The following is a 27277-nucleotide window of genomic DNA, read 5'->3' on the forward strand; positions in this document are numbered from 1 at the left end:
TGGTTTCACCCCCCTGACTGTATGGCCCTCATGAATTCACTTGAAAAACATGTTAAAGAGCTGTTGTATAACAGACTGCAGTTTGGCCTGCTTTGCTTGTTGTGTGGCCATGAACACTTAAAAGAGGAGTAAATATGTTGTATCAGACACACTTCATCTTGTAGATTAGTCATGGAAAATTACAGCTGTGCGAGTTGAACTTTTGTACACACCAGAAAATTAAAGTGACATGACGTATTTTAATTAAACTGCCTTACTTGACATTGCATATCCTGCGATGTTGCTGCATTGCAATGACAATGCTGCGTCTGCGAGCATTTACCTACCAGCTCTAGAAGCAACCATACTTTCCAAACCAAACACACAATCCTATAAAAAATAGTTAAAGCTGCTTTAAGGTATCTACATACCTGCAGTAATGATTCTCAGATGAATTCTTCTACCTCCTCTATGTGTGTAGCTGAGCAGCTTTGCAACAAGCTAAACACATTTCCAATAAAGGTACAAGACAGTGGATTGCAATTGAAGTTTTTACTAAAAGTGTGTGAAAACCAGACTAATGTATAGACCAGTGGTCAACATACATTTGTGCTTTATGTCAAACATAATTAAAGGATGACCTGTCCCTATAGGATATATAGCACTGTAATTAATCTAGTAAACATACAAATAGTCCAGAAATATAAAATTGCTCAACATCTATCCCAACAGTAATTCTTAATATGAATCACCTTTTTTTTTTTAACCTCCAGATATCACAGACGTCCCCGTTCACAGCAGATAAAGCAGTTTGTTTGACGCTCAGTTCTGAAGGGGGGGGGGGGGGGGGGGGGGGGTGTAGAACATGATGTGTTAACACAGAGTGTAGCAGCTCGTTAGCCTAACTCATTACAGCTGCACCTGCTGATGGACAGAGACATCCTCTGGCTGTCACGTCCAGCATCCGGAGAGTTTATTGAATATAGATGGTCCTTTAGTGTTTCTTTTGGGCATAATGGGCCTAAGGCAACAATATCTAAATGTTGTATATATATTTATACAAACATGTCAACACTAAGTGTGAATGGATTCTGTTTTTAACTAAGAACAAACCCCAGATATGATGAAATGTATTTGTAAGTGAATGAGGCTCGTGTTTTATGGTGCCACATAACAATGGGCATGTTACATGCAGCCTTAATTATAATTGGTCTATTACTATATACTGCATACTTTATGACATGACATAAATAGTGTCAGTTTGTGTCACCAGTCTAATCTTATGGCCTACGCACTACTTTTCATTTTTGGACTCATGACTGATTGATAGCCAATCACGAGGTTTCAAGAATTGTCATGTTGGTTTAAAAAAACAAAACAGGCAGCTGCAGCTGTGAAGTGTCTGCTGGTGAATCATGTCTTTATCCTGGCTCTCTACTATTTCACCTTTTACTGAAACTGATTTGGATATAGAGTAATGTCCTGGAATAGGCTGGTCTGACTCACAATAGGCTGCCATTAATACATATGACTGTCAACAGCCATGTAGAGGAAATCAGACCAGCAGTAACAGTTACATGAGGTGTCGTATAACGGGGGCCATGTCACTGACGAAGCATGTTCTTATCTCTGTGTGTTTTCTGTAGACAGATAACAATCACAGCTTACTTTCATTCTGTTTTACACACTTTTACTCTCTTTTTCAAGCATACAACATTCATCTGAAGTGTTTTTTTCTTCAGTAGTACATTTGTATGAAATATGTTTTAATAGCTCTTGCTGTTTACACTCACTTCCCTGATTGACAGGGTATGGGTGGTGTTATTGTGTGCAATCTGATTTTGCAACCCAGTCCTCAGTTTGCTACAGAATGATGTTGAAATTCTTTCCCCTTTTTGATTTCCTGTAATTCAATAGCAGGGGGTAAAAATATGTGTGGGGCTCCGAGGAGCAGAAACATTAGGAGCATAGCCGCAGCAGGAAGTAGATACTTGAGTGAGCAGCCTGAGGCAGATGTAACAGTTTACCAGAGCTTCACTCTAAAATCCAACATAGAGGGCTACCCTGTTGTTTTTTCTGAAAGGGAATGAGGCCGCTAGTTCAGACCCAAGGTTTTAAATAATAATCTAGCTGGAATATAGGAGCTGCAGTTAACTATCAGTTAAATTAAGTTACAAAGCAGGTCCGCAATGCTGTGTAACAAAGCTCTGACCTTTTTACGTTTCAGTAAATCGTTGTTTTCCATATACGGTTTAAGCTCCCCAAAGGGGCTAGCCTCTGGGATTGCTCTCGTTTCAAAGGTCGTATGTTTGGGTCACGTCTCCAAACAGAACCACTGACCTCCTCGGACTAAAAGCTGAGATCAGCCTGGAGAGGAATGTAGGTTGTCACCAGAGCTATTTTGGCAATGTACACCGCTAATGATTGTGATCACAGAGCACAGCTCGCAGCAGTTGCTTTGCTTTCCTTTTTTTTCTGCCAGCAAGTTTGATCATACAGCTCTCACCAGCGCTGCAGGGATTAGAGAGTTAACGAATGACACGTCGGCTGCTTGCACTTTGCGTCAAGGAGAAGCAACACGGACCCTCTGTCAGAAAGCCTCAGCAGCCATGGTGAGGAGAGTGGAGTCAATGTGTCAACTCGTAGACCCGCAGAGAGTCTGGCGCACAAATCTGTCCTCTTGAAGGTGACTCCTCTGTCACCAGACGACGCTAATGTACAGCTGTACTCTTCAGTATTCATACCCAGGGTGAACACCAGAGGATTAAATAAGAAGAGCATTCTGCAGATTGCGCTGCAGCCCTCTGGAAAGCTCAACGGAGAGCTGGATGGCAGTATAGAGGATGGAGATCCGGGGGCAAGTGAAGGAGGAGCAGGCAGTGGCTCTGACGGAGGCTCGTGCAACAGCAGCATGGCCAGCGATGCTGGGTACTGTAGCAGCAACAGCATCTTTGAGCCAGAGGCTTCAGATAAGCAAAGGACCACACACGATAGGAGTTTACTCCACTTCAAGTCCAAGGTCCCGCTGAGACGGTGCTCCTCCTTGGTTATATTTCCAAAGAGCCCCTGCAGCACCCCACCTGCTTCCCCTGTCAATCCTGTGACTCTACCTGTGGCCCCAGCAGCCAAGGGGGCTCATCAGACATCTCTTCAGACATCTGCCTGTGATTTCTCTCAGGATGATAAAGAAATGACTTGCAAAGGGTCCACCACCACGGCAGTAAGTGGCCATCGTCTCCCAAAAGGAAGCTGTTCAGCCGAGCAGAGGGACACCAAGCACATGGTGCAATTTAATATTCCTTTACAGGATGAACCCAAAATGGAGGACAGAAGTAAGAAAATGGAACTGTCTTCAACTGTAGACAGATCCAATCGTCACTCAAGCAGCGTGCTGCTCCACTTTGCCCACCAGAGACCAATGATGTCCGGGATGGGATCTACAACCACAACGACAGTCAATGTGGAATATCCTGAGGCTCCTAACCCAGCCGCAAACCCCAAGGGTGAACAGGACCCTTGCAGAAAACTCTATCGTAGTACCTCTGCTTGTTTGTTCTCCTCAAATAAACCATCAGAGAAAAACAATATGGTCTGTTTATCGGGAAAAGGCCAGGAAATGCCTGAGGAAAACCATTGTCATCGGGTCATACAAAGGAGCTTTTCCCTGGAAGTGCCCTACCCTAACACTGGAATTTCATGTCACGTTTCCAATCCAAAACTCAGTATTCCTCACTCTCCACATGTTCACATTCATTTATCTCCTTGCTGCCCAGCTAAGCTGCCTAGCTCTGTTACTGATGTAAACACAAGTGACAAAGGGATTAATACACCAAAGAGCCCCGTTCAAAACACCAAGGTGAGTGTTTAGTTTCTCCATTGGAACTAGCTGAAGATCCCTGACCTACAGGTATGAGCCTAAATGCCTGTAAATTAACAATGAATTGAGAGACAAACAGCTCTCCACCTAGGCCCTAGGAAAATAAGATGTTAAGTCACCCATATGCTTGTTTAACTGGTTTAAGAAGATTCCCTACTGCTCTGGTTTGACTCAGGTTATGCTGCTTTCATGTCAAATTTAAAATTGGACTTTCAAGAATACTGCAAGTAATAAATGCATTAATGTTGGATTTACAAGTTTGTCATGATACTAGAATGTTTAACCTTAATACAATACTTACAACACTAGTATGAATTATATATTTGCTTAAAGGAAAATCAAGTCCTTGGCATACAAAATAGGATTGTTTTCTCGTCTTATAAAAAAATCTACATCCGACCCACAGTTTTGGTACAGAAAGGGTCACTGCGCACTTAAAAAAACAATATTTTGATCATAATAAAACTTTATAATTGTTTTATACTTGAAGCCATAGGGCTAAAATCTGATTATAATAATGTTACATTTTGCATCTTCAACTTATAGTTGGTTAAGGAAAGTTTAAAGTTTGAGACATTACTTTTCTGAAACTAGATATTTTTTGATAAGGGTGCTTTCCTTTCACTGCTGCTTTTCATATGCTTAAAAGTCTGTTTACTTGGGGTCGGCCATTAGGCCAACCACAAACTAGACAGACATTAAGTAACTGAGAAGATCGCTACAGCTAAGTCATGCAATTAACAAGCCCGATGTGGACAAACATTCAGAGGTCTTTGGTTACATTACATTAAAGCTATTTGCATATTGATTTCCAAGAAACATAAAGCAGAGAAGAAACCCATCTTTTATGCTCAACTTTAGAGTAGTTCTCCATTTTTATTATTCTGTTAGCGCTATGAGTAATCAACTTAAGTATTTACCCGGGCTAATTTTAGTGGTGGGAAAAGCAGTGCCCCTTGCTGATATAAATAAAGGGCCTCTGAAATATTCTCCCTGACTCCAGATAGTCTGGTGGTCTGTAGCACTGCCCAGTCCCGTGGATTCAAATTTAACAGCATGATACTAGAGCAGCGCACAGTCATGCCAGCCATCTGTGGACATGGTGTGTGTGTCTGCTGGGGAAATGTAATGTAGGCAAGACGGGAGCATGAGCCTTTCCCAGTAAAAGGTTGGTGCGTTCCCTTCCCAATGGGTCCCCCTGCCAGGCAGTGTTTGTGAAGTATCCGGTGTCGGCCGCCCCCCTGCATTTAGCAGGTTGTCAAGTACCAAAGTCTCCTCTTTACCTAATTAGCCAGTCCATTTACTTTTACAAATCTAAATTTGCTTTCGTAAATCCAGATTTTATTTTCTGACTTAAAATAGAAAAAATATAATACAGTTTCGACTATATTAATTTCACTTGAGCCCTGATATACAAAATCCTTTGTGCATAGATAAGTGTCACTTCACACATCTCTCTGGTATAAGTCTAAAATACTTCACACCTTTGTTTACATTCTGATCGTGTCTGCCTTGAACGCATTCACACCAATAAGTATATAAAAAGTAGTAAGCACATGTACAAAATAGTAAACCATGTGTATAACCTTTTTTGAAAAACACGTAGTGAATTTCCTCAGTAAATATGGCTAAATGAGCTTTGTACTCAAAAATGACTTTCATTTTATAGCAGCAGTACAAATGATTACCTCGTACCTACTACCTACATCAGCCCAACAATGTTTATTATCAACTACATAAAAACAAAAGAGAAAAATAAACAGCCACAACTGAAAATATAAGAAACATGTAACATCCTTTGTTCATTTCAGCAGTAGAGAAACATGCTACCAAGATCATTTTTTTAAATGTTGCAAGAGAAGAAAGATGAAGCCAATGAACTACTGTATGAAGTTGAATGTGTATTATGATGCAGCTGGGTGTGGTGTTAAAAACATTTCCACAATGGACATTTTATGAAAACGCCAGGTCTACCGTTCTTATCTTCGGTGGCCTCGTAACTCTGTATACCTCATCTCACGAGTTAATGAACAACCAGTCGTCACCACATTACACAAGGAAGGGCAAATACACATTTCGGAGGTATTGACTTGAGCATGACTACATGGCATTGGATCTGCATTGATTAGTCTATCAGGATAAACAAAAATCATCCACTTTCTTTAAGCAACTGAAGACCGTCCAGCTGCAACTACTTTTGTGCAGCTGCCAGTGGTTGTGGTGGTGGGATGCATTTCCTAATTCAAGCTGGGAATAATTCAGATTCCTTCACAAGTGATAACATGTGGTCTAGAGAAGTCACTTGTGGGAACACAAACCTTCACTTTTGGGCCGTTTTCTGTTTAGAAACGGCAAAAGAGCCAGCAGCCAAGAAATAATAAAGAGTACATTAATATGTGTTGGTTATAAATTATTCTTCAGCACAATTAACAAACAGTGCATGCCACCAGACTCGGTGTTACCGCCTCCCGCTGTGACAGTAAATAGTTTCACGTGTGGAAAACAAGGCCTTCCTCCTTTTACAGCCTAGACTCAACTTTGTCGTGATAATCAAGCATAGTCTCTGCAGCTGTGGTACTTTCACGAGTTCCCCTTTAAACTGAAGTAAACATAATTCATTTTGAACATAAAAAAGGGTATATTATGTAAAATAAATAATAATGAGCATAGGCCACAACACACCTTCAGTCAGCAACATAAGTGTACAATTACCCTTCATCTCTAATAATTAATCAGTACTCAGTTAATCCCATAAACCAACCATCCGCCTCAGAGCTAAAACACTGTGCTCCTCCTAATAATATATAACACTAACCAATCAAGAATATGAAAAATAAAATGGCAATAAGAGCAATAATAATCTCCATTTAGATGTGGCATTCACCTTCCTCATTACTGGTCCTTGCACAACAAATGTTTTCCCCATCTTAACAAACTCACAGATATGATTACTTTGTTCGATTTTTTTTCGTAAGTAAAATCCCCCCTCTGTGCAATAACGTTTTTTCTAACTTGCCAGAAGTTTAATTATTTCTTGCTCTGTACAACGTTTGTTCAGTCTTAAATTCCACCAGAATTTCAATGCACATGACTTAGTGTGTGTATCGAGAACACAGTGTTACTCTATTCTCTATATCAGACATTGTTTCTATCCCTTTGACATTACTTTTTATTATACATGTCTTTATTTCCTCTCATTCCCTTTGCCAACATATAAATAGCTTCAGCTTATTTTACAGTTATTGTTTTTCAGACGTGTGCATTAGCCCCTGAACAGGATGGTTAATCGTCAGACGCTCCAATAACATTAGCTGAGTATCTCTTCAGAAGTTTAGGTTTCACAAGCTGCTGTCCACCTGTTGGAAAGTAGTTTGTCTTTGCCGAGCCAAGATGGATATCACTGAGCTTGCTCCAGAGATGCCCAAACAAGTGTCTGTAGCTGTTTGCCACATTCATGCAGTACGTGGTCAGCACTGCTTAATGCCACATGCTAAACTGAGTTGCATTTAGTGTCACCTGAACCTTCAGGGATGCTCCGAACGCACATTTATCTATGGCTATGTTTTTTTTTATCTCAGGCAGTTTTGTCCTCTGTTGAAAGCTACAGTCTATGGTTGAAAGCATACACTTCCTCTTTGGCCTCATCTCACCACATTCAAAAGTTTCTAAGGAAAAATAAGTTAATTGATATATAAATGACCTACTTAATTTTTAAACCCAATAGGGACCGTAATTGTTTTATGCATTACGGTATTAAAAACTGACTTAAGTTGACACACAGATAAGATGTCCAATTAGTCTCTCGTTGTTTGTATAGTTCAGTTTCTCATCTATGAGTAAGAAACTATAAAAAGCAGTGTATTAATATATATTGTTAAGATTTCTGAGAGCTTAAGAACTAGCTGATGAATGTTACATGGGCTTTGGGGTTAAGTGTAAGATATTGTGGTTTTATTGAATGTGGAATATGAAAGCATATCTCATCACTCCTGACAACTGATGTGAATGTGACATTAAATGTTATCCTGCTAGATGTCGTACTTATTGACTTAAATGAGATGTCAGATACAATTCCATAATATAAGATGACACAGACATATAGTGGCAAAAGGCCCTGACATGCATGATAAAACGGATAAAACCCATTAAAAGGAAGGATTTATTTTTTGGAAATTGAAAGAAAAAAAAAATATATATATATAGTTTAAATAATTAAAAACCAAGGATTTAATAAGACACAAAGCAGTTAAATGTGTCAGAATAAAAACCGAATAAGTAAGACCTACAAACCAGACCACTACATGTAGAGGATATATTCAAACGAGTTTTAGGGGTCATTGCCTGTGTGCATGAAGCGTGTATCTTTTAACCTGCACTTAACTGCTTCCCTTGGCCGCTCTATTAGACATGCAAGGGCAGGACCAAGGAGGCCTCCATCTATATTTGTTCACGTAAACACCCTATACTGCTGTTAGATAGTTTGACCTACCGCGGGTGTTAATTTGGTCACAAAGTGACCTCCCTAGTGCAGTGTGTGTTTGCCTTCAGCCTTTGCCTTCAAGACTGTGATAAAGGCATGCTGTGAATGTGTGAAGTGTTCAAAGAAACGTCAGTTTGTCTGACAAATGCCACAGTATTTTAGGTCGAGTCTCTCTAGCAATAACACAGTGCAGCCATTCATTGTAGGCTGATAAACACACTCCTATCTAGGCTACATACTAAATATAACGTGAAATAGATCAAGTCAAATGACTCCGTTGAAAATAGTAGAGTGTTTTGTTTAAACTAAAGAGTAAGGATAGTTAGTGGCGAAAAGGGAAATAGATGTGGCAGAAGGACCAAATAGCTTATAGTTCCAGAGCTCCATTCATAACGTTGACATTCAAATTCTAAGGAGGCTCTCATATCAGGGACTCTGAGGACACTTAATCCCAAAATCCAGTTTGTATCATTGTTAAAACTGTGTACTGTACCTTTGCACGTCCGTCTATTCATGCCTCATTTATTCTCAGGGTCACTTACTACACAGCCCATCTATATTTTCTATGAATGTGCTCAGCATTGACTGATCTTAGTCCATGCTGAGCACATGGAGAAGCAACGGGGGATGAAGTGAGGAGGCAGAGAAGAGTTCTGTCCTTGTGGTCCTCCAAATAGAAACCGTAGACATATTGTAAAGGTCGTCTCCATTGTATTGCCGTGGGTTTTTGTGGTTGCCACCATTTTTAATATTGACAACATAAACACAAAAATGCTTGTTGCCAGGGAAGTGAAGACCGTATAGCATCTACTGTACGGCAAATATGCCCCAATGGGCAGGCTTTTTTAAAAAAAAAAGTCTATTCGTTGTGTTTAAACCTTTATATACAGTCTATGGTTTAAACCCTGTATTTCTGCACAGTTGCAGATCAGGACTAGGCCAGGTTTTATTGTTAGTGTTTATAATATTTGTAAAATTGTTTTCCAGTGGTGTCCGTGAAGGATTGTTGTTTGGGTTGTAAAGTCCAAATGTATTGAAAGAAGATAGATACAATCATTTCTAAAATACCCATGTATTTCTATCTTAAAAAATGATCTGCGTGTGCCATTCAGCCTTTCCAAAAATGTTTGTGCTTGGAAGTGATCAAGCACCTGTAATTATGGGGGTCTAACAACAATTCAAAATTACATTATATCATTCTCTTTCAGCCCTTAGGAACATGTCGAATGTGAAGAAGAACTTCTAACTTCACATTAAGGACATTGTTTGTGAATTCTTTGTGCGTGCATGTGTAATATTGTCCTGATGCTGACACCTTGTGTGATCCCTCTCTCTGTCAGACACGTGATGACTTCCTGGGACAGGTGGACGTCCCCTTAAATCAGATACCGGTGAGTCCTTGGTTGAAGGATGTTCTTTGAATATTTACACCTGTGACTTGTTTGACTTCCCCTTAGTTGGAGATCATTTCGTTTTTAATTGAAGCTTTTGCTGCTCACGCTCTTGAACTCTCTCTCACCCATGTCACCATGTAAATATAAACACGCACGCCCTTATTCTAGTGCCTGTTCCATATCGTTGGCTATAGTTTTAGAAACAGTCATCATGTTTGTGTTACGTTCCTGCTTTTGTTTAATTATAAATACCCACAAATGTTATACTGTCACCATCATCACTATCTTTAAATATACTGTGTTTTGATCCACTGCCAGACAGTTTATTTGTTCACCCTGCTGTCGAAATGTTTGGAGGGTTGAAGATTTCCTTTTTCTTTTCTCAGACAGAAAATCCTAATACAGAAAGGCCATACACATTTAAGGATTTTCTGCTTCACCCACGAAGGTTAGCATGATTTATTGTTATTTACTCTTATTTCTTTCCCTGTTTACATTCCATTTTTATTTGCATGAGAAATTATAGTCCACAGTTCATACTTTGTTTTAAATATTCCAGACAATATGTATGTCTTTCATGTTCAAAATACTAAATACATCTGTTGGTTTCACAGCCACAAGTCCAGGGTCAAAGGTCACCTGCGTCTCAAGATGACCTACCTGCCTAAAGACCCAGGTTCAGAGGAGGAAACGGTGGAGCAGACTGAGGACACGGATGTAAGTTTGGCACGTTCAACAAGGATGTGTCTCCCGTGGCGTTCATTAATATCACTCGTCCTGTTATTTTAAGTTTAGATTCTTCCTCCTGTTGATAATACAGCTGTAGATCAGCTGCAGCCTCAAATGAACTTGGACTAATACATATATTTTAGTTCCCTGTCACTCTACATTTCTATGAGCTAAAAAATAAACCAGGTATTGGCTAAAATCCAATTTTAGGCAACCTCATTTTCAATATTTTTTTTCCCTTGGTGTTTTTCTATAGTATCATTTACAGCAATTAATAATGATAGTGTATTGTTTTGCATAATCACACATGACAATCACGGTACTGCAAATTGAATATCTCCACAAATCAACCTACAAAGCTGAAATAAAATATCAAGTGTACTGTATTGATTACCTAGCTGAGAAGTTTGAGGGGTTCAGCCTGTAGCCTGCTGCTCTTCATTTAACATCTCAGTGTGGCCGCTTCTGACTCCTCTGATCCTGCAATATTTCAAACTGAAATCTAGAAATGGTCCTCGTTTATTTTGTTGACGCATTTTTGATCAACGGAAGTGGTCGGTGTCAAGCTCATTCACAAACACATTGCATTTCCTGTGACTACTTGTGTTTCAGCAGTCAACAGCTTTGAATTAAAGACTAATCAGAGATAGTGAGAAATGTCAGATTTATTGACAGCCACTTATCGAGCATTCATTCTTGGAATGTCACCGAAAGACAACAAAATGAATTTACTGCAAATATATGAATATTTCAATACTTTCAATGATTTGTTGGCATTATGCTCAGTCACTATTAGGCTGTGAACAAATGCGATACCTCATCAGAGATAGTGATTTTTGTATATTAAATTCTTACTAACTTTTACTTTAAGACCATTGACATTAACATACTGTCTACATGCTGTGTGTACCGCCTTTTTAAACGTTCTGTTTATGTCGTGCAGCCCAGTTGGGAGTATCTGGAGGCTCAGGACATGTCGGGTCCCAGGCAGAGCCAGCTGCTGCCCGCTTTGCCCCCTGGCTTTGAGGAGCGGCAGGACAACCTGGGGAGGACCTACTTTGTCAATCATGAGAGCAGAAACACACAGTGGCAGCGGCCCACAGTCCTGTAAGACCCCCCCCCCCCCCCTCATCAGCAAAGCTACAGCACTTTTTCTTGTTAGGGCAGCACCGACTGTGTGTGTGTCTGTGTGTCCTAAACAGGGACGATGACCTGCAGATACAAAGAAGACAGAACAATGATATGGACGTGGAGCAGGCTTTTATTACACGCAGACAGATCTCAGACCACGATGAGAACACCACACGAGAGTCTCCTGAGGTCCGTTTATTACTGTTTTAAAAAATGCACTTTTGGTGAAGGAAGCGGGGGAACAATGGTGGAAGGATGTTCTGCAGCCAGGTTTTGCAATGTTTTAGCAATTGGTCCTGGCTTTTCCTTGGAGGGTTTGGCATAAACACTAATACTCACTAAATAAATAACTTTTAGGTTTCCAATTAACAAACCTTACTAAAAACTAAAACGTATTATTTAAACGAACAAATATATTTTTTCCAGGTTTTGTATTTTTTTTTTTTTAAAACATTTAGGGTCCTAATTGAGTTTGTGTGGTCATTTTTATGCGATTATAATTTCAGTACTTCTAATTATTTTTTAATTAATGAGGCTTGTTTACACATTTCTTGTTTACACATTTCTTGCTTGACAGCGCAGTTAGTGATGCAATTGTCATCGGAAATAAACTTGGATCTTTCCTTTATACTCCTCCACTTTCTTGACGAGTCTCTTTTGTCTCCTCTTCTAGAGCTGGGAGATCATTACAGACGACGAGTCCACCTTGTACCACAGCAACAGCAACAGCCAGGTCATGTCACCTCCACCCCACGGCCCTGAGGAGTTCCTCCCATTTCGTGAAGATCTGAGAAACTCCCTTGTTTCTGCGTCCACAGCTGGCGAGCTGCGCACCAACCAGGCGGTGAGTCATACGCTGTTCAGCAATGGGTCTGATTCCTGGAAAGTCAGAGGAAGAGAGACTCATAATAAAATGAATTAGAAACATACACTTAATACAGAGAGAGAGGGAGATAAGTGGAAGTGATATAACATTAATAGTCAAGTGTCTCTGTAGTCTTGACATCCTTCCTCTGCCCTGCAGGATCATGCAAGTATTTCAAGCCATTCCAGTCGCAGAGGAAGTGCCCAGACTTCGACAGGAGAGGAATATCCTGTTAATCCTGTGGTGAGTATTTCACTCCCTTTTGAAATCGCTCCTTCCTCCACTCCTTGCGGTGTAAATGGACAGTTGTCAGCATTCAGAATTCACGTGGTGTTTTCTTCCTTTCCTGTGTGGAAGTTAGGAAATAGTTTCAGTGACTGAATATTGGTAATGGGTTACTCCAAGAGCTTGAGGTTTTCAGTATTAATCCCCTAATTGATGTGATGTCATTCAATAGCTGGTTCCTACCTCGTCTGGGCTGCCTGGAGGCTGGGAGGAGAAGAGAGACAGTAAAGGAAGACGCTACTTTGTTAACCACAACAGCCGAACCACCTCATGGACGCGGCCCCTCGTTCAGGTACAAAGTGTTTTCTGGGGGGATTGTGTGTGTCAATATGTGTACATGTCTGTCTGTCCGTCCATAGCTAATCTCGTATCCTGCTGGACCCATCAACCTAGTTTAGTTAGTGGACATTTCTTACTTTATTATTGCACAAAGACCTCTTAAGGTTTTGATGTTAAACAACTTTTGAAAAACGTTTTAATTGACTGTTTTCTACCGTCCTTGACTTCTTGATTCACTCCTCTCAATTAATTGATTGTGTCCTCAAGTTATGTACAACTGCTTCATTAGCATTTTCAGCAATCGGCTAATCCAAAAACAAGCCTCAGCTTCTCTGTTGAAGGCCAGATTTTGGCCTTGGTTGTGGCTCAAAAAAGAGATTTTGGTTTCATTGTTAATGAAACATATTTTTCCATTTCATAAATGTAATGATCCACTAAAGTTGGGCATGAGAAAGGTGAACGCATTGTTGCTGCCATCTTACCTGTGGACACCTGGCAAGATGTGCACTGTAATTATTGCAATTTTCTAGTTATTATTGATACTGAATGATAGCAAAATGATGAATACTGAAACTCAACCGACACTTGTAATCACAGTTCTTTCTTACTTCTCCATATAATATTTGTTGGACAGAGGACCCAGGAAGCCCCAGCAGTGGCACCAGCTGTGGCCCCAGCTGTGGCCCTAGCTGCAGCACAGATTGGTGCAGCTGTTCGTCAGAGCGCGACCCCGCCCTTACCCCCCGTGTCTCCTGAAGAGTCTCCTCAGCAGACCCCGAGCCCTGAGGCCTCTCAGGACTCTGCCTTCCTGCCGGCCGGTTGGGAGGTCCGCAGCGCTCCCAGTGGAAGACCTTTTTTCATCAACCACAACACTAAAGCTACTACCTGGGTGAGAAAGCAGCAGACATTGAATGGACGTGCTTTTACCAGTTACTTCAAAGGCACACTGCTAAATTACTGGTTTGCGGTTTGTTAACACACCATTGAAAGCTCAAGAAGCTAGAAATTGAGATAATCCTGCATTTTTCCTACTTTTAATGCAGATGCTCCCAAGGGAGCCACTTAAGAAAAACAGACCATGTGAAAGTGTTTCCTGTTTTGCTGAAATACACCCTGTTTGTTTTCCTCCGAGCAGGATGATCCCAGGCTGAAGATTCCTGTGCAGGCGAGGAGGCGACCCTCACTCGACCCATCTGATCTCGGCCCTCTGCCGGTAAGTTGTTACAGAAACTGTGTAACAAAATCAGTTGAAAGACATTAATCAACTTTATGCTTTAGATCTCATGCAAACATCTTCCTTTATTGCTCTGTGTGGAAATATATAATTAATGATATTTTGTACAATAGACTAAAGCTACTTATTAAAGAATGTGATGCGTTCCTCCTTTCTAGCCTGGCTGGGAGGAGAGGATCCACACCGATGGGAGGATTTTCTACATAGATCACAGTGCGTATGACATTCAATACTAAGATCACATCTTGGACAAAATAATGTCTAGAGGGGTGAAGGGGACCACCATGGGACCTTATTTTGGACAAAAATATGTATATCAATGGCGAGTGACACGTCATTATGTGTACCCTTTAGAAATGTGCCAATAATCACACATATGATGTTTGTAAAAATTAAAAGAAAAAAACTCCAAATCATCAATTTGCGATTATTGTAAAAGTCTGAAAACACATAGTGGACTACACACCGAAAGTCGAGTAAATGGGTCAAAACTTCATTTTTCGCTTACGCTGTGAAGCTGTGTGTTTTATTTCTGAATAAACTCACACAAACAGCAAATCTTGCTCATTTTCTGGTTTACCAGCTCATTAAATGACCTGGATTTGGGGGGAAAAACGCACCTCAAAACCTTTATTTATCCAGGTAAAATCCCATTGAGATCAATGATCTCTTTTTCAAGGGAGACCTGCAGAAAAGAACCTGGTAAGATAACGTTACAGCTGTGCGCGGAACAAAGCTCAGTTACCTAGTGTTTGTTACATTGTTGTTGTTACGATTATGCCAGGTGAGATTCTGTACAGAGCTAAATGTTGCTCAACCCGTGACTTTGCAAAATTATCTTTTGAAATGACAAACATCATATGTGTGAGTCACAGGAAAACTCAAACAGGATCAAAAGTCGCTGACATACATATTTGTATATGAAATAAGGTCTGATAGTGTAAGGGCAGGGACTCCTCTATGTTTCAGTATTAATAATTGGCCTATTATTTTCCACAGACACCAGGACCACACAATGGGATGATCCCAGATTACAGAACTCAGCTATAACCGGACCAGTGAGTATATATTATATTTTACGATACGATATTAGCACATAAAAAAGCACACTCCTGTAAATATGTATCCTTGATAACAGTGTTAAGATTAAGATGGATTTGACGCTGAACGCTGTCCTTTGTTGATTACAGGCAGTGCCTTATTCCAGAGATTATAAACAGAAGTATGAATACTTCAGGAAGAAGCTGAAGAAACCGGTGAGTGTCCTCAGAGCAACTGTAGCTCGGACTGTAAACAACTCAAATACTTAATCAAATAAGCATTGGTGTTACCTTCACCTCAGATATTACTTTGTCACTTTGTTAACTTTCTTCTTAATGAACGCATTACATTTGTTCTTAGGCTGACATCCCAAACCGCTTTGAGATGAAGATGAGACGAAATGCAGTTCTGGAGGACTCGTACCGACGCATCCTCTCCGTGAAGAGGGCCGACCTGCTGAAGGCCCGGCTGTGGGTGGACTTTGAGGGAGAAAAGGGTCTGGACTACGGCGGCCTGGCCAGAGAGTGGTTCTTCCTCATGTCCAAGGAGATGTTCAACCCGTACTACGGCCTGTTCGAGTATTCTGCCACGTGAGGCCACACACTGCATGTTTTACACCTCCAGATATGGTCTCATTAAATAACGAAGAAAAGAGTAGGAAAGAATCGTGCTTTGGGGTTTGCTTTGTTTGTTTGTTTGTTTGTTGTTTGCTCTGTCTATTTCATTTGCCATTTTTTTTTTTTACCATTTAATATCAAGTGTGTTTTATTTCCATCTTATTTCACAATAATTGTTATGTTATATTCCTGTTTTTAGGTTCATTTTAGGCCTGATTTCCCCTATTTTAAAGATCTTTGTGCTGCATTAATTGTATAATAAGTGCTATGCAAATGTTCTTTATGATTATAAATGATCTTTAAAGTAAATGACAGACCCTCAGGACCGACAGTGTGGGTCTAGATACAGTGATCACTGCTCATCTAAAATGTGTGAAAGGGAGAATGGTTTTACATTTTCATAATTTATGATGATTTATTCAGGATTAAATCTGCATAATAGTGGACATTTAAAGCTACACGTAAATAACTGTAGTTGCTTTTTTATAGGAACCATGAAAGGCAATTTAGAAAGCTTTTTATTTCTGTTCATACTTTATGATCTTTCTTCCAGGGACAACTACACACTGCAGATTAACCCTAACTCAGGTTTATGTAACGAGGACCATCTGTCCTACTTCAAGTTCATCGGCCGCGTGGCGGGCATGGCCGTGTATCATGGCAAACTGCTTGATGGTGAGTGTCTCTTTGTGTACATATGTGACCCACTCTATCGAAATCAGTCGGAAGTCGGCTCATTTCAAAATAAACGTGGATTTGCGTAAAAAAATAGTTTTTCGGGGTTCGGGTGTTTTTATTTGATTTTAAATAAACAAAGTCTTGGCTTTCAGAATATGAAACTTTTATTTCCAAAATCACACGATAAATACATGTTTGAAGCTTGTAAAGGGAAGATGACAGCTCTCCCTCGCCACTCTGCTGTTCCGCAGCGCAGTTCCCCTCCCTCCGGCTGAAATTATGAATGTAAGTCGTATAGTAATCATAGATAACACGGCAGGGTCCGTTACAGTTTGTTTTCATCTGATTTCAATTAAACAAAGTCTTGGCTTTCAGAATATTAAACTTGTTTGGGCAAATTCAGATGATAAATACAACTTTGAAGCTTGTGACGGCATAATTACAAGCGGAGAACGGAGTAACTTAACGTCACAGCAGGCATAACAACAGCTGGTGTTTCTCTTGAAAACAAACACAATACACACAAACGCAAAATTACACAAACACACACACACACACACACATACACACACACTCACTTGCGAGCTTCCCCCAGACCAGTAATCCAAACGAAAATATATTCCCTCCGTAGTAATTTGCTCATCAGATCGATCCAGAGAAGAGGAAACTTTGAAGGCCTTTTTCTCAAAATGATGACTCTGTAACAGTCATTATATAATGTGACATGTTTAGCTTAATATTTGGAGCACAACAACAATCCTGATATCATTGGAAAGCAAGGAATCTCCTCTTTCCAACAGTGTATACAACTCAAAATGTGTCTACGGGTCGATGCGACTGATTTCGATGGAGCAGGTCACATATTGCCAAAGGGCAAAGAGAAGATCAAAGGGATTGGAGAAATGTGATTTCATAGAGCTTGACTCTTTTTGTGTGTGTGTTATTTAAAGCTTTCTTCATTCGGCCGTTCTACAAGATGATGCTGCAGAAGCCGATCACTCTGCAGGACATGGAGTCTGTTGTGAGTGTCATACTTATATGCTGTAAATAATGAAACCCCCAATATGTTGTCTTCTGAGGCTAGGGATGACACAATAAAACAATAACGAAAGACAAAGTACATCAATATTTTGAAGAAGCATGGGATCATGGGAGTTGTTGTCTCGTTGCACTCAGCTAGCCCTATTCATTAATTCTTCATCCATTTGGAGGTCCCTCAGAGCCAACATATCTGCAGACGCCTCTTCCTCTCGTAAACAAATTGACTTGGTGATTAAAAACAATAAAGAAAACACTGAATAAAGCAGCTTCACATTAAAAGTAATTTTACTCTAAAGCTGTTTTTACTTATCTTATAACTTAAGATCCAGACGTTCAATGACTATCATCCTTTAGCGCATATCATATAGTAGTTTTTAAACTCACATATATATATGTATGTGATTGTACACCTTGAATCAGACAGTATGAAAGACATTTTGATCGTTGTATTTTCAGGACAGTGAATATTTCAACTCCTTGATGTGGATTTTGGAGAACGACCCGACAGACTTGGATTTGAGGTTCACCATCGACGAAGAGCTCTTTGGACAGGTGTGTTCAAACAGTCTTTCCCTGCAAAACGTCAACTTTCAACCATTTGTGATACGTGTGTTTTCTTGTTTAATTTTACATGATATATCCCGTTCTTCATATTCAGACTCACCAGCATGAACTGAAGCCGGGCGGCGCAGAGATTGTCATCACTAATGAAACCAAGAAGGAATACATCCAGTAAGCAACAGAGAGAAAACAATTCATCTCCAAAGTGTTGGACAGATGGTTTGACGCTAACCTGCTGTTTTGTGTTTCTAACAGTCTGGTGATGCAGTGGAGGTTTGTGAACAGGATACAGAAGCAGATGACTGCTTTCAAAGAGGTAACAACTATTCACACATTTTTATAACAGAGTAGACAACAAGAAACCGTATAAAGTAAGAATGGGAGTCATATAAATGTAGTAAATGAAATGAGTCGTATTCAAATAGTTAGGTTGATAGCACCAATACGTAGGGTAGAGTTTTCTTTCTCCATTTCATTTCATGTTGTGCTACTTTAAACGGTTTGTTACAATTATTTTGTTATGTGTATTTTTTAGGAAACCTGAATTTGGATAGGTTCTTGATTGAGCTTTGAATATAACTATTCTACAAACATTATAACCTGGGAACAATGTTCATCCAAAACTCTCAACTTCATGTTTAAAGGTGTAAATATAAAATGACTGTTGGATATTCTTTGTGTTTCAGGGATTCTTTGAGTTGATACCTCAGGACCTGATCAAGATCTTTGATGAGAACGAGCTGGAGGTGAGTTTTTAATCTGTCCAATTGGCTGCCATTAATATAAAAACTGGTTCCAGAAAGATGAATAATGGTTTGTCTACCTGTCGTCTTGTCCTCCACAGCTGCTCATGTGTGGGCTCGGAGACGTGGATGTGAACGACTGGAGAGAGAACACCAAGTACAAGAACAGCTATTGCGCCAACCACGCTGTTATCCAGTGGTTTTGGAAAGTAAGACAACTTTCCATGCCCCGAGCCATCCAGTTGTGTGCACCTCTCAGAGTTTATTCTCCTCTTAGGAAGAGCTTGTATCACTTATTTCTGTTTGTGTTCTAGACGGTGCTGTTGATGGACGCGGAGAAGCGAATCAGGCTGTTGCAGTTTGTGACGGGAACATCCAGGGTGCCAATGAATGGCTTTGCTGAGCTCTATGGTGAGATAATTGAATACTGTTTTACAAACTGGTCGTTTGCTTGTGCCACTAACCTGAAACCAATAGAACAGCTGTACAAGAGAGCTATCAAGGTGGTTGACCGAAAGCCTTATTCATACCACCACTGTACCATCCTTGAAAAACCCAATTTCTTGAGTTTTGACAATTTTAAGTCTTTTAAAAGTATGTGCTTTTTTTTATAAATGTTTACACTAAGGGAATTCATCCACAAAAGACACACTGGTCGCTGCACTAGGTCAGAAACCAGAGGAGACTGTGAAGTCCACTGTAAACGGACTACTTTTGGACAAAATGTCCTCTCCATTAAAGGCAGCTCATTCTGGAATAGCCTCCCAACTGAGATACGGGATTGTCCCACTAGCTTTAAAGGTCAACTCAAAGAATGGTTGAGAAACAAACAGATGTGTAATCACCGCTAAATGCACTTTAACACAGGGGTATCTCCTTTTGCACTTTAGGTAGCTCTTTTATCATGTCTTGCACTTTATATGTCGTTGCTGCTATATTGTATATGCTGCTCTTGCTCTTTTTGCATATCATATATTTATTTGTTGCTATCTTTATAAATGTGCATGTGACGGGACTACGGATGGAAATTAGCTCAAAGCTCAAATCTGGCATATTTACACTTGAAGCATTATTTGTCTTAAGTGTTCATTGTCCCTATTCAAATAAACGATTAAATGAATAACAGCTATTGATACTGCCAAATGTATCATTGTTAAACAAAGTGTTCCAGCTTAGTGTAGATTATTCTCTCCTGTATCCTCTTATAATGTAAAATAAAATAGAAATCCCCCTATACTGCGGACACTTGTTTTTAATGCACAGGTGGCTTGAACTTGTTTTCTTTCTTTTTTATTGCAAATGATTTCCAGATAAAGCTGCGTGTTTGTCTGATGTGTGACGGTTTTGTTTTCCAGGGTCTAATGGACCGCAGCTGTTCACCATCGAGCAGTGGGGAACACGTGAAAAACTCCCCCGAGCCCACACATGGTGAGCACTTAACTCCTAACATTTTATTTATTCATATTTTCTGACATTTTAAAAGGTTGGAGAAGTTTTAGCCCAAAAACCACACTGCTTTCTGCTGTCCTTGCTACTGATGTGTTGGTTATGTTTAGGATGGGGGGGGGGGGGGGTTGTAACGAGAGATTACAGTTCAACTCTGAGGAACATTTGCGAATATTATCAATACATTATAATAATAAACTTCATCTGTAAAGTGCTTTTCAAAATAAAATGTTTGACCAAGATTTGACTATGCACACAATCAAGATGAAGCATAACACCAATCAAACCTAAATTAAACACAAAAAAACATTTGATATATTGTGTATTTTTTTATTTCACTGTGTGGCTAGGATGTTAGGACCTGATAAATATATTGTTTATCTTGTGTGCAAAAGATCCCTTTTCAATCAGTTTTAGCGAGACTAAAACATTTTTTTTTTAAGTATTCTGTGATTTATTAATGAATGAATAAATAAAAAAAGACCCAGTACAATGTGATGTAACTGAGCATAGAGTGTGCTGAAGCCCCCTGGTGGCAGGATGCAGTCATGGCCTCCCTCTACTTTTTGAGAACTGAACACAGTCCTTTAGGCTCAGTGGGACACATCAGAGCTCCAATGATTTTAAATATGTTTGCCTATGCTGCACCACGTCTTAAGATCACTTTGTGAATCTGTATGTGGACACTCCCTCAACTGTTATGACGGTTCAGCACACTCCTACTTTTTAGAAGCGGACAGAAGTATCGGCAAGGAATCAAAGTAATGTTCTGCTGTGGTTAAACTGAACTGCCAAATGTCACGCAATACTGTCCCTTTAAGAATTGTGAATGATCAAATAGCAGCTTTAAGTTATCCTACTCTTTCTGTTTTCTTTGGAAAGTGATTTTTCTCTTGATTTGCTCACTGTTTTTACTTTCACCTCGTAAAGCTTCAATCGGCTGGACCTGCCTCCCTATGAGTCTTTTGAGGAGCTGAGGGAGAAACTTCACATCGCCATCGAGAACGCACAAGGCTTCGACGGGGTGGATTAGATCTTGAACTGTTATTGAGATGAACGGACATTACTGCATGATGTGCTGAAGAGGAGAGAAACCAGCTGTGCTTCAGATCCAGGTGTTAACCTGCGGCTGTGTGAGGGATGAAGGAAAGTCGCACACGCTTCACTCCTCTGTCGTGACACACATGGAGAAAGGACATGAAATCTGTTGTGACGGAGGTATCTAATCTCTCTGTATTTTTACGTTTACAAAGCGAACATGCAAAGCGGTGTACTCTATAACTTTTAGAAACACATTTGTTTCATTTGGGCTGAATTGCCTCAGTAAAACTGGTTATGCTCATCAGGTATTTGTGACATTTTCTCTTCATACTCTAGTTAGTGGGAAATCATTTGACTTCTGTTGCTGTTGTAGTGCTGGAAAGAGTGGACCATGGGTTAGATTATTCATTAAGTTAACTTATTATTAGAAGCAACTCTTCCTATATGAGTTAAACAATTAAAACTTGTTTACTAATCCATACCATTTAATGTATAAAGTAAACAAAAGAAGTCTGAAATCCCTTTAAACGTGACATTACCCCGACTGGAACAATGTTAGAAGCACCCAGCAGTTTTAAATGTCCAGTGTGTTGGATTTATGGGGATCTACTAACCCAAATACATATAAAATAATATTACTGTTTTCATTAGTATATCATCTCCTGAAACTTAAGAGTTATGGTATTTTCCTAAAATCAGAATAAGCCTTACATATCATATCATTGGGATCGGGTCCCATATTTCTACAGTAGCCCATAGCAACCAAACTAAAACACAGTCAGGATATGGAGGTTCAAGTTTTTGTGTTGAAATTAATTGCACAAATAAATATAGTTGGAAGGTAAAGAGGATGAAGTGTTTGCTAAAGCTGGTTAACCATCATGTGCTGTGAAGAGTCTGAGAAGCCATATTTTAAAAGAAATTGGAGGATTAAACTGACTATTAAACAAAAGCTGTTAACATTAGTGTGGCCTTTTCCAAATCTCTGATAAATGACATGTTTTCAGAGTTGCATATCTTTTTGCTGGATAAGTCATTGAGCCAACCAATCTGATTGGACCTGAAATCCACAGTAGGATCTTCCGCATGCCTTGAAATGGAGGGAGGGGTTTTCAGGGGCACTAAATCCCACACTCTGGTCCTATAAAATAAGAGATGAAGACAGCAAGGTGTTTTAAACAAAAACCTGACTGATAAATTGGCAATTCAATCTAAATAAAACCAATGTAAATGTGTTTACATATCCTTTCAATTCTACACATAATTAAACATTTTCATTCCATCATCATTAGAAAAACTGATGCAAATCCCAAATGTATGCACCTCAGAAGCATTGTTGGCAAAAATGTGAAAGTTATATACAAGTTTTAGGGATTAAACTTAAGGGAAGTGTATTATTTAATCATTATAGTAGTGATGTACACATAGCAGGACCAGTAAAAGGCTAACAATATTATACATTTGTTTGTTTCTCACTAAGTGCAGTGTTAGATTGTGCTGCAATACGATTCATAATTGTACATATAGACATAACATTATTAGATATGTTTTTTCAGTTATTACATAAATATACTGTACATAAAAAATCTACAAAATGATGAAGCATTTATTTTTAAAAATATTGTGAAATTGGCAAATAACTGTTAATGATGCACCTCGACATGAATGCATTGTCTTGAGGCACAGTGCCCACTCAGACTCAAGTGTAACACTGGTAGTTTGTGTATCAGAGTGACGAATACACACTATATATCCCAGAAATATCCGACAGACTGACCGTATCAACCATATCGTTTTGTTTTCCTCTACTCACCATGGGTGTCTGATCGCAGCACTGTGCTCTATTTTTAAGAGTACACCTTAAACCTTTTGGTTATCAAAATGTGTACAGATAATTGTCTGTTTTTAAAATGAGTAACCACTTGTTAGTACCGTTTTGTAGGAAAGTAACTGTACTTCAGCAGTAGTTTTAACATGTTCTATATGGTTAAACATGCGTTTACACTACCTGCCATGTTTACAGGTAGTTGCTAAAAGCAGATATTGTTGAGCTGGTTCTTGTCTCTCTGACAACACAATTTTATACTTTATGCTTTTATAAAGTCAAGCACTTTGTTAATATCCATGAGTCTTACTTTGTCTGAATCTTTGCCAATCTGTCGCCTGCAGACTCCTTAAATCGCTTTTTAACAAAATGATCCTATGCTTCAAGTGCACGCGTTTAAATGTTTACATGTGAACATTGCTGAAAATAAGCAGTCTCTTCTTTCAATTATATTTAAAGTTAAATACAGAGGCCTTCGTTTGTAATGTATTGTACATTTTGATTGTTTATTGGTGTTTTGATCTCTAAATGGAAGTACTGTTATATAACTATGGTCTACTGAAGAATAATGAATAGATCCACCCCCTAATTTCTGATATATCAACTTTTCTTATTATGGATTTAAATATAACACCTATAAGTGCATTACAACAACAACAACAACAACAACAACAACAAGAACAACAGCAACAACCACAACATACATGCAACATATTATACAACAGTTTAAACGTTGAAAATGAATTGTATGAGCTGTTAAATCACAATTTGATGACATACAGTGCACCAAATTAAATATCAATATATTTGAAAAATAAAGATATATTAAAACAATCATCCAGTGTCTACATTTCCTACCGATGTGTTTCTCTGTTGATTTGATGGCCTTCTGTTATCTGTAGTCTGCAAGGCCTCCTTCCCACATTACTATGCATTCAAGTTTCAAGGATCGCTGGTTATTTTTACACATTTTACCTGAACTGCTATTTAGTATGTATAATCTGTATACAATAAATAAAAACATCGTTAATGACACACTGTATTGTTGCATCTATAAGTGTTATTTAATGTAGCACAACTACTCCTATGGGCGTCAGTGAGTATACGCTTTAACAAGCACCAAAATAGAAATGTCTTCATTTGAGAAGTTAAAATCTTGAGTATTGATACTTTTGTCTTTCTTCATGTAAAGACTGATTCATGCTTTGTTGCAGTTTTATCTTATTAGTAATCAGTTTGCGATTTTGAAGATGATATCAAATGTTCAGGATGCTTATTGGAGATGTCATTTGCAGCTCACAAACAGGAAACACCGCTTGAGTCACCAATTAAAAACTGAGCTTCTGTTTTATGGAATCAAAAAATGCAGCCTGTTTCAACACACTCGTTTTTATCTTGGAATTTACGTGTATGTAGTAAACCAGGCCAGCTGTAATGTTGCTGTCACAGATGACTGTCCAGCTTTTATGAATGATAACATTTTAGTTTAAAACCTGTTAAGCCCCAAGCCTGTTTTTCAGGTTTCAGGCTCGAAAAATGACATTCCCAGAACAAATGACCATATCTTCCCTTCTAAAAGGGTTAAATTAATAATCTTTTTTCTCAAAGTAATGATAAACCTGTGAGTTGGATGTAGAAAAGTCAGAATCTATATAGATGTTTTTTATTTTAAAGAAAATTCAGATTGAACATGGTAAAAAACTGTAAATTATAGTGTCCGTCCAAAAAATATTTTGTACTTATAGTGGAAAACTAACCTTGGATGATGGGTTAGTAGACTAAAAGCTTTAGTAATCCAAAGAACATATAAGTACCCTGTATCAAGATTGATGCAAAACAAGTGATATTTGACCTTTTTAGACAGATTTAGCAAAAAAAACCTCTTCTGGGGCCATTTGGGTGGATTTTCCATATCTATGGCCCCCCTTGTTCGATTTTTACATGTGACATCTCTTCCTGACCGTTAGAGCCAATAGAATCGAAGGGAAATCGTCCCGCACACACTCATGTTAAAAAAAGGTGACATCTCTGCACATGCAATCTTGCTTCAGAGCGTAGGAATATCCCTGCTCTGATATTTGAAAACGGAATTGCAGTTTTATTGCTTATAGATTATCAGAACATTTCAAAGGGGACACAGTCACATTGGATATTAACCTATGGATTAACTACAGTATCGTTGTTATCGTTTTAATGCCATTGAAGACCAGTTTTGACCAGACAAAGACAAAGGTAAGCCATGTTAGCGTTTTAGGCTACCTAGCGCCACATGTTTTGATGTAAGTTTTTGTTGATAACGTCGCGAGTTTGTATCTTTCAGTGTTGAGGTGGGCACCGTTAGATTCTGTGTCTTTACGATCATAAACGTATGTGTTGGATGTGCAGCTAGGATAAGTAATAAGGGAGCTAGGAGTGATTTTCGGTGCAGTAATAGGTTAGCATTTTTCGCTCTGGGCTAATTCAGAGGGTCACTGTTAGCATTGTGTGTTTGTTTGTTTTTTTTAAATGAAAAAGATCAGTTAAATTAGTTTTTTCCCGTTATATGGATATAAAATATTCATAGTTTATTAAATATTAAGGTTCCTTAGACGTTGTTTCCTGCAAATGAAGCGATTTCGGACCCGGAACCGGGTCCGTGGGGCTTAAGAGTTAAAGGTAAATGATAACATTTGAGTTTAAAGGTCCCCTATTGTACATTTTTTATTATCTTTTATTTTTAATGACTGATTTTAAATGCCATTTTCTTAATGTCTTTCATTTTTTGAAAAGCACTTTGTTGAAAGGTGCTATATAAATAAACTTGCCTTGCCTTGCCTTGCTATTATACTTTTTTTCATTATGTTATTATAGGTCTCAGATATAAACAAAACATGTCTCTGAAGTGTTTGGCTCCAAATACCAAACGGATCACCCCTAGCAGCTTCCCATAATCCCCTCTCAGCCCTGTTTCAAAAGTGCTGATTCTCTGTCTGTTACTTTAGATGTTAAAAAGAACACAATGGTGCTCTAGGAGGAGATTCAGGTGATATGGGGGGGGGGGGGGGGGGGTTACCTTGGTTGGTGATTGGATAATGGTTACACAAGCCAAAAACATCATAAAGTGGCCTAAATCTGATCAGCTCATTTTCAGACAGGTTTTTATATAAATGGATCAGGACAAAAAGTGAGAGAATCTTTTTTCCTGAAACTTTCAGAATCTCTTTACACATAGGGGAAAATGTATAAAAGATATGACAACGTGGATTTTGCATAACAGGTGACCTTTATAAAAGAAAAATAAGTGTGGGTGTTGTAGTACTGAGTCGTTCCAGATGGGGGCGATAAGGCACATTGTATTTTAAGGCATCACCAAACGTTAACACTGGCTGGTTTCAAATAAAATTGGCAGTGAAAAATAAATCTTCTTTTTGAAATCTACTTTTTTATATCAAACTGTTGTCTGTCTGTCATGAATTTAACCTGTTTTTTTTTAATTGTTGATTTCATCATTATAAAGTATGAAAGTGCAATGCAGTTGTTCCTCAGATTATTTCAACATTGTTTATGAAACTGAAATGAGCAATATATAATAACAAATAAATAACCAACAGCCAGCTTCACTTAGATGGACCTGCAATATCTGTCTGGACAAAGAGGGGTTTAACACATGTGCAGTGTCTTTCATAGGTTTGATTGTGTGATTTATTTTAAATTACATTTGACTGTAACAGAGCACAGTCTGGCTGTTTATCCCAAACTCACCTAGCTGCAGTCACATATGAATCTGGGATTATGTTAACAGTTTGGAGCAGAGGTTCATAACTAGTGTTTTTAACAACAGCAGGGTAGGTGAAGAGGACTCAGAGCCTTTTGTGTGACTCAGCTCAAACGCCATAGTCCTATATTCTCCACAACCCCCCCTGTTGTTGCACTAAAAGCCCCCTCCCCTGCACCGGGGTTAGTGGAAAAGGTCACACAGGATTCAGGCCGGCCTTTTGGACACTACTGGGGGTCAGTGGGGATGGGCACGTGTGGCAGCAGGAAGACACGCT

At 39.1% G+C, this 27277-nt stretch overlaps 1 protein-coding gene across 1 annotated transcript in view; it reads left to right on the top strand.

Moving 5' to 3' along the window:
- nedd4a (NEDD4 E3 ubiquitin protein ligase a) overlaps positions 1–24083 on the top strand; it is a 31692-nt gene extending 7609 nt beyond the window's left edge. Inside the window, exons 6-29 of the mRNA XM_034196899.1 lie at positions 9677–9727; positions 10117–10178; positions 10345–10447; positions 11403–11566; positions 11662–11779; positions 12264–12434; positions 12615–12698; positions 12913–13032; positions 13654–13908; positions 14155–14232; positions 14412–14466; positions 15253–15311; positions 15444–15509; positions 15655–15884; positions 16465–16586; positions 17540–17610; positions 18087–18182; positions 18289–18362; positions 18447–18507; positions 18878–18937; positions 19036–19143; positions 19249–19345; positions 20290–20362; positions 21311–24083. Of these exons, the coding sequence (XP_034052790.1) occupies positions 9677–9727; positions 10117–10178; positions 10345–10447; positions 11403–11566; positions 11662–11779; positions 12264–12434; positions 12615–12698; positions 12913–13032; positions 13654–13908; positions 14155–14232; positions 14412–14466; positions 15253–15311; positions 15444–15509; positions 15655–15884; positions 16465–16586; positions 17540–17610; positions 18087–18182; positions 18289–18362; positions 18447–18507; positions 18878–18937; positions 19036–19143; positions 19249–19345; positions 20290–20362; positions 21311–21413 (2481 nt within the window). The 3' untranslated portion in view covers positions 21414–24083. The remainder of the gene's footprint in view (positions 1–9676; positions 9728–10116; positions 10179–10344; positions 10448–11402; positions 11567–11661; positions 11780–12263; positions 12435–12614; positions 12699–12912; positions 13033–13653; positions 13909–14154; positions 14233–14411; positions 14467–15252; positions 15312–15443; positions 15510–15654; positions 15885–16464; positions 16587–17539; positions 17611–18086; positions 18183–18288; positions 18363–18446; positions 18508–18877; positions 18938–19035; positions 19144–19248; positions 19346–20289; positions 20363–21310) is intronic.
- Positions 24084–27277: the final 3194 nt, after the last annotated feature.

This window comes from Gymnodraco acuticeps, unplaced genomic scaffold (genome assembly GCF_902827175.1).
Source record: "Gymnodraco acuticeps unplaced genomic scaffold, fGymAcu1.1, whole genome shotgun sequence".
Lineage (NCBI taxonomy): Eukaryota > Metazoa > Chordata > Actinopteri > Perciformes > Bathydraconidae > Gymnodraco > Gymnodraco acuticeps.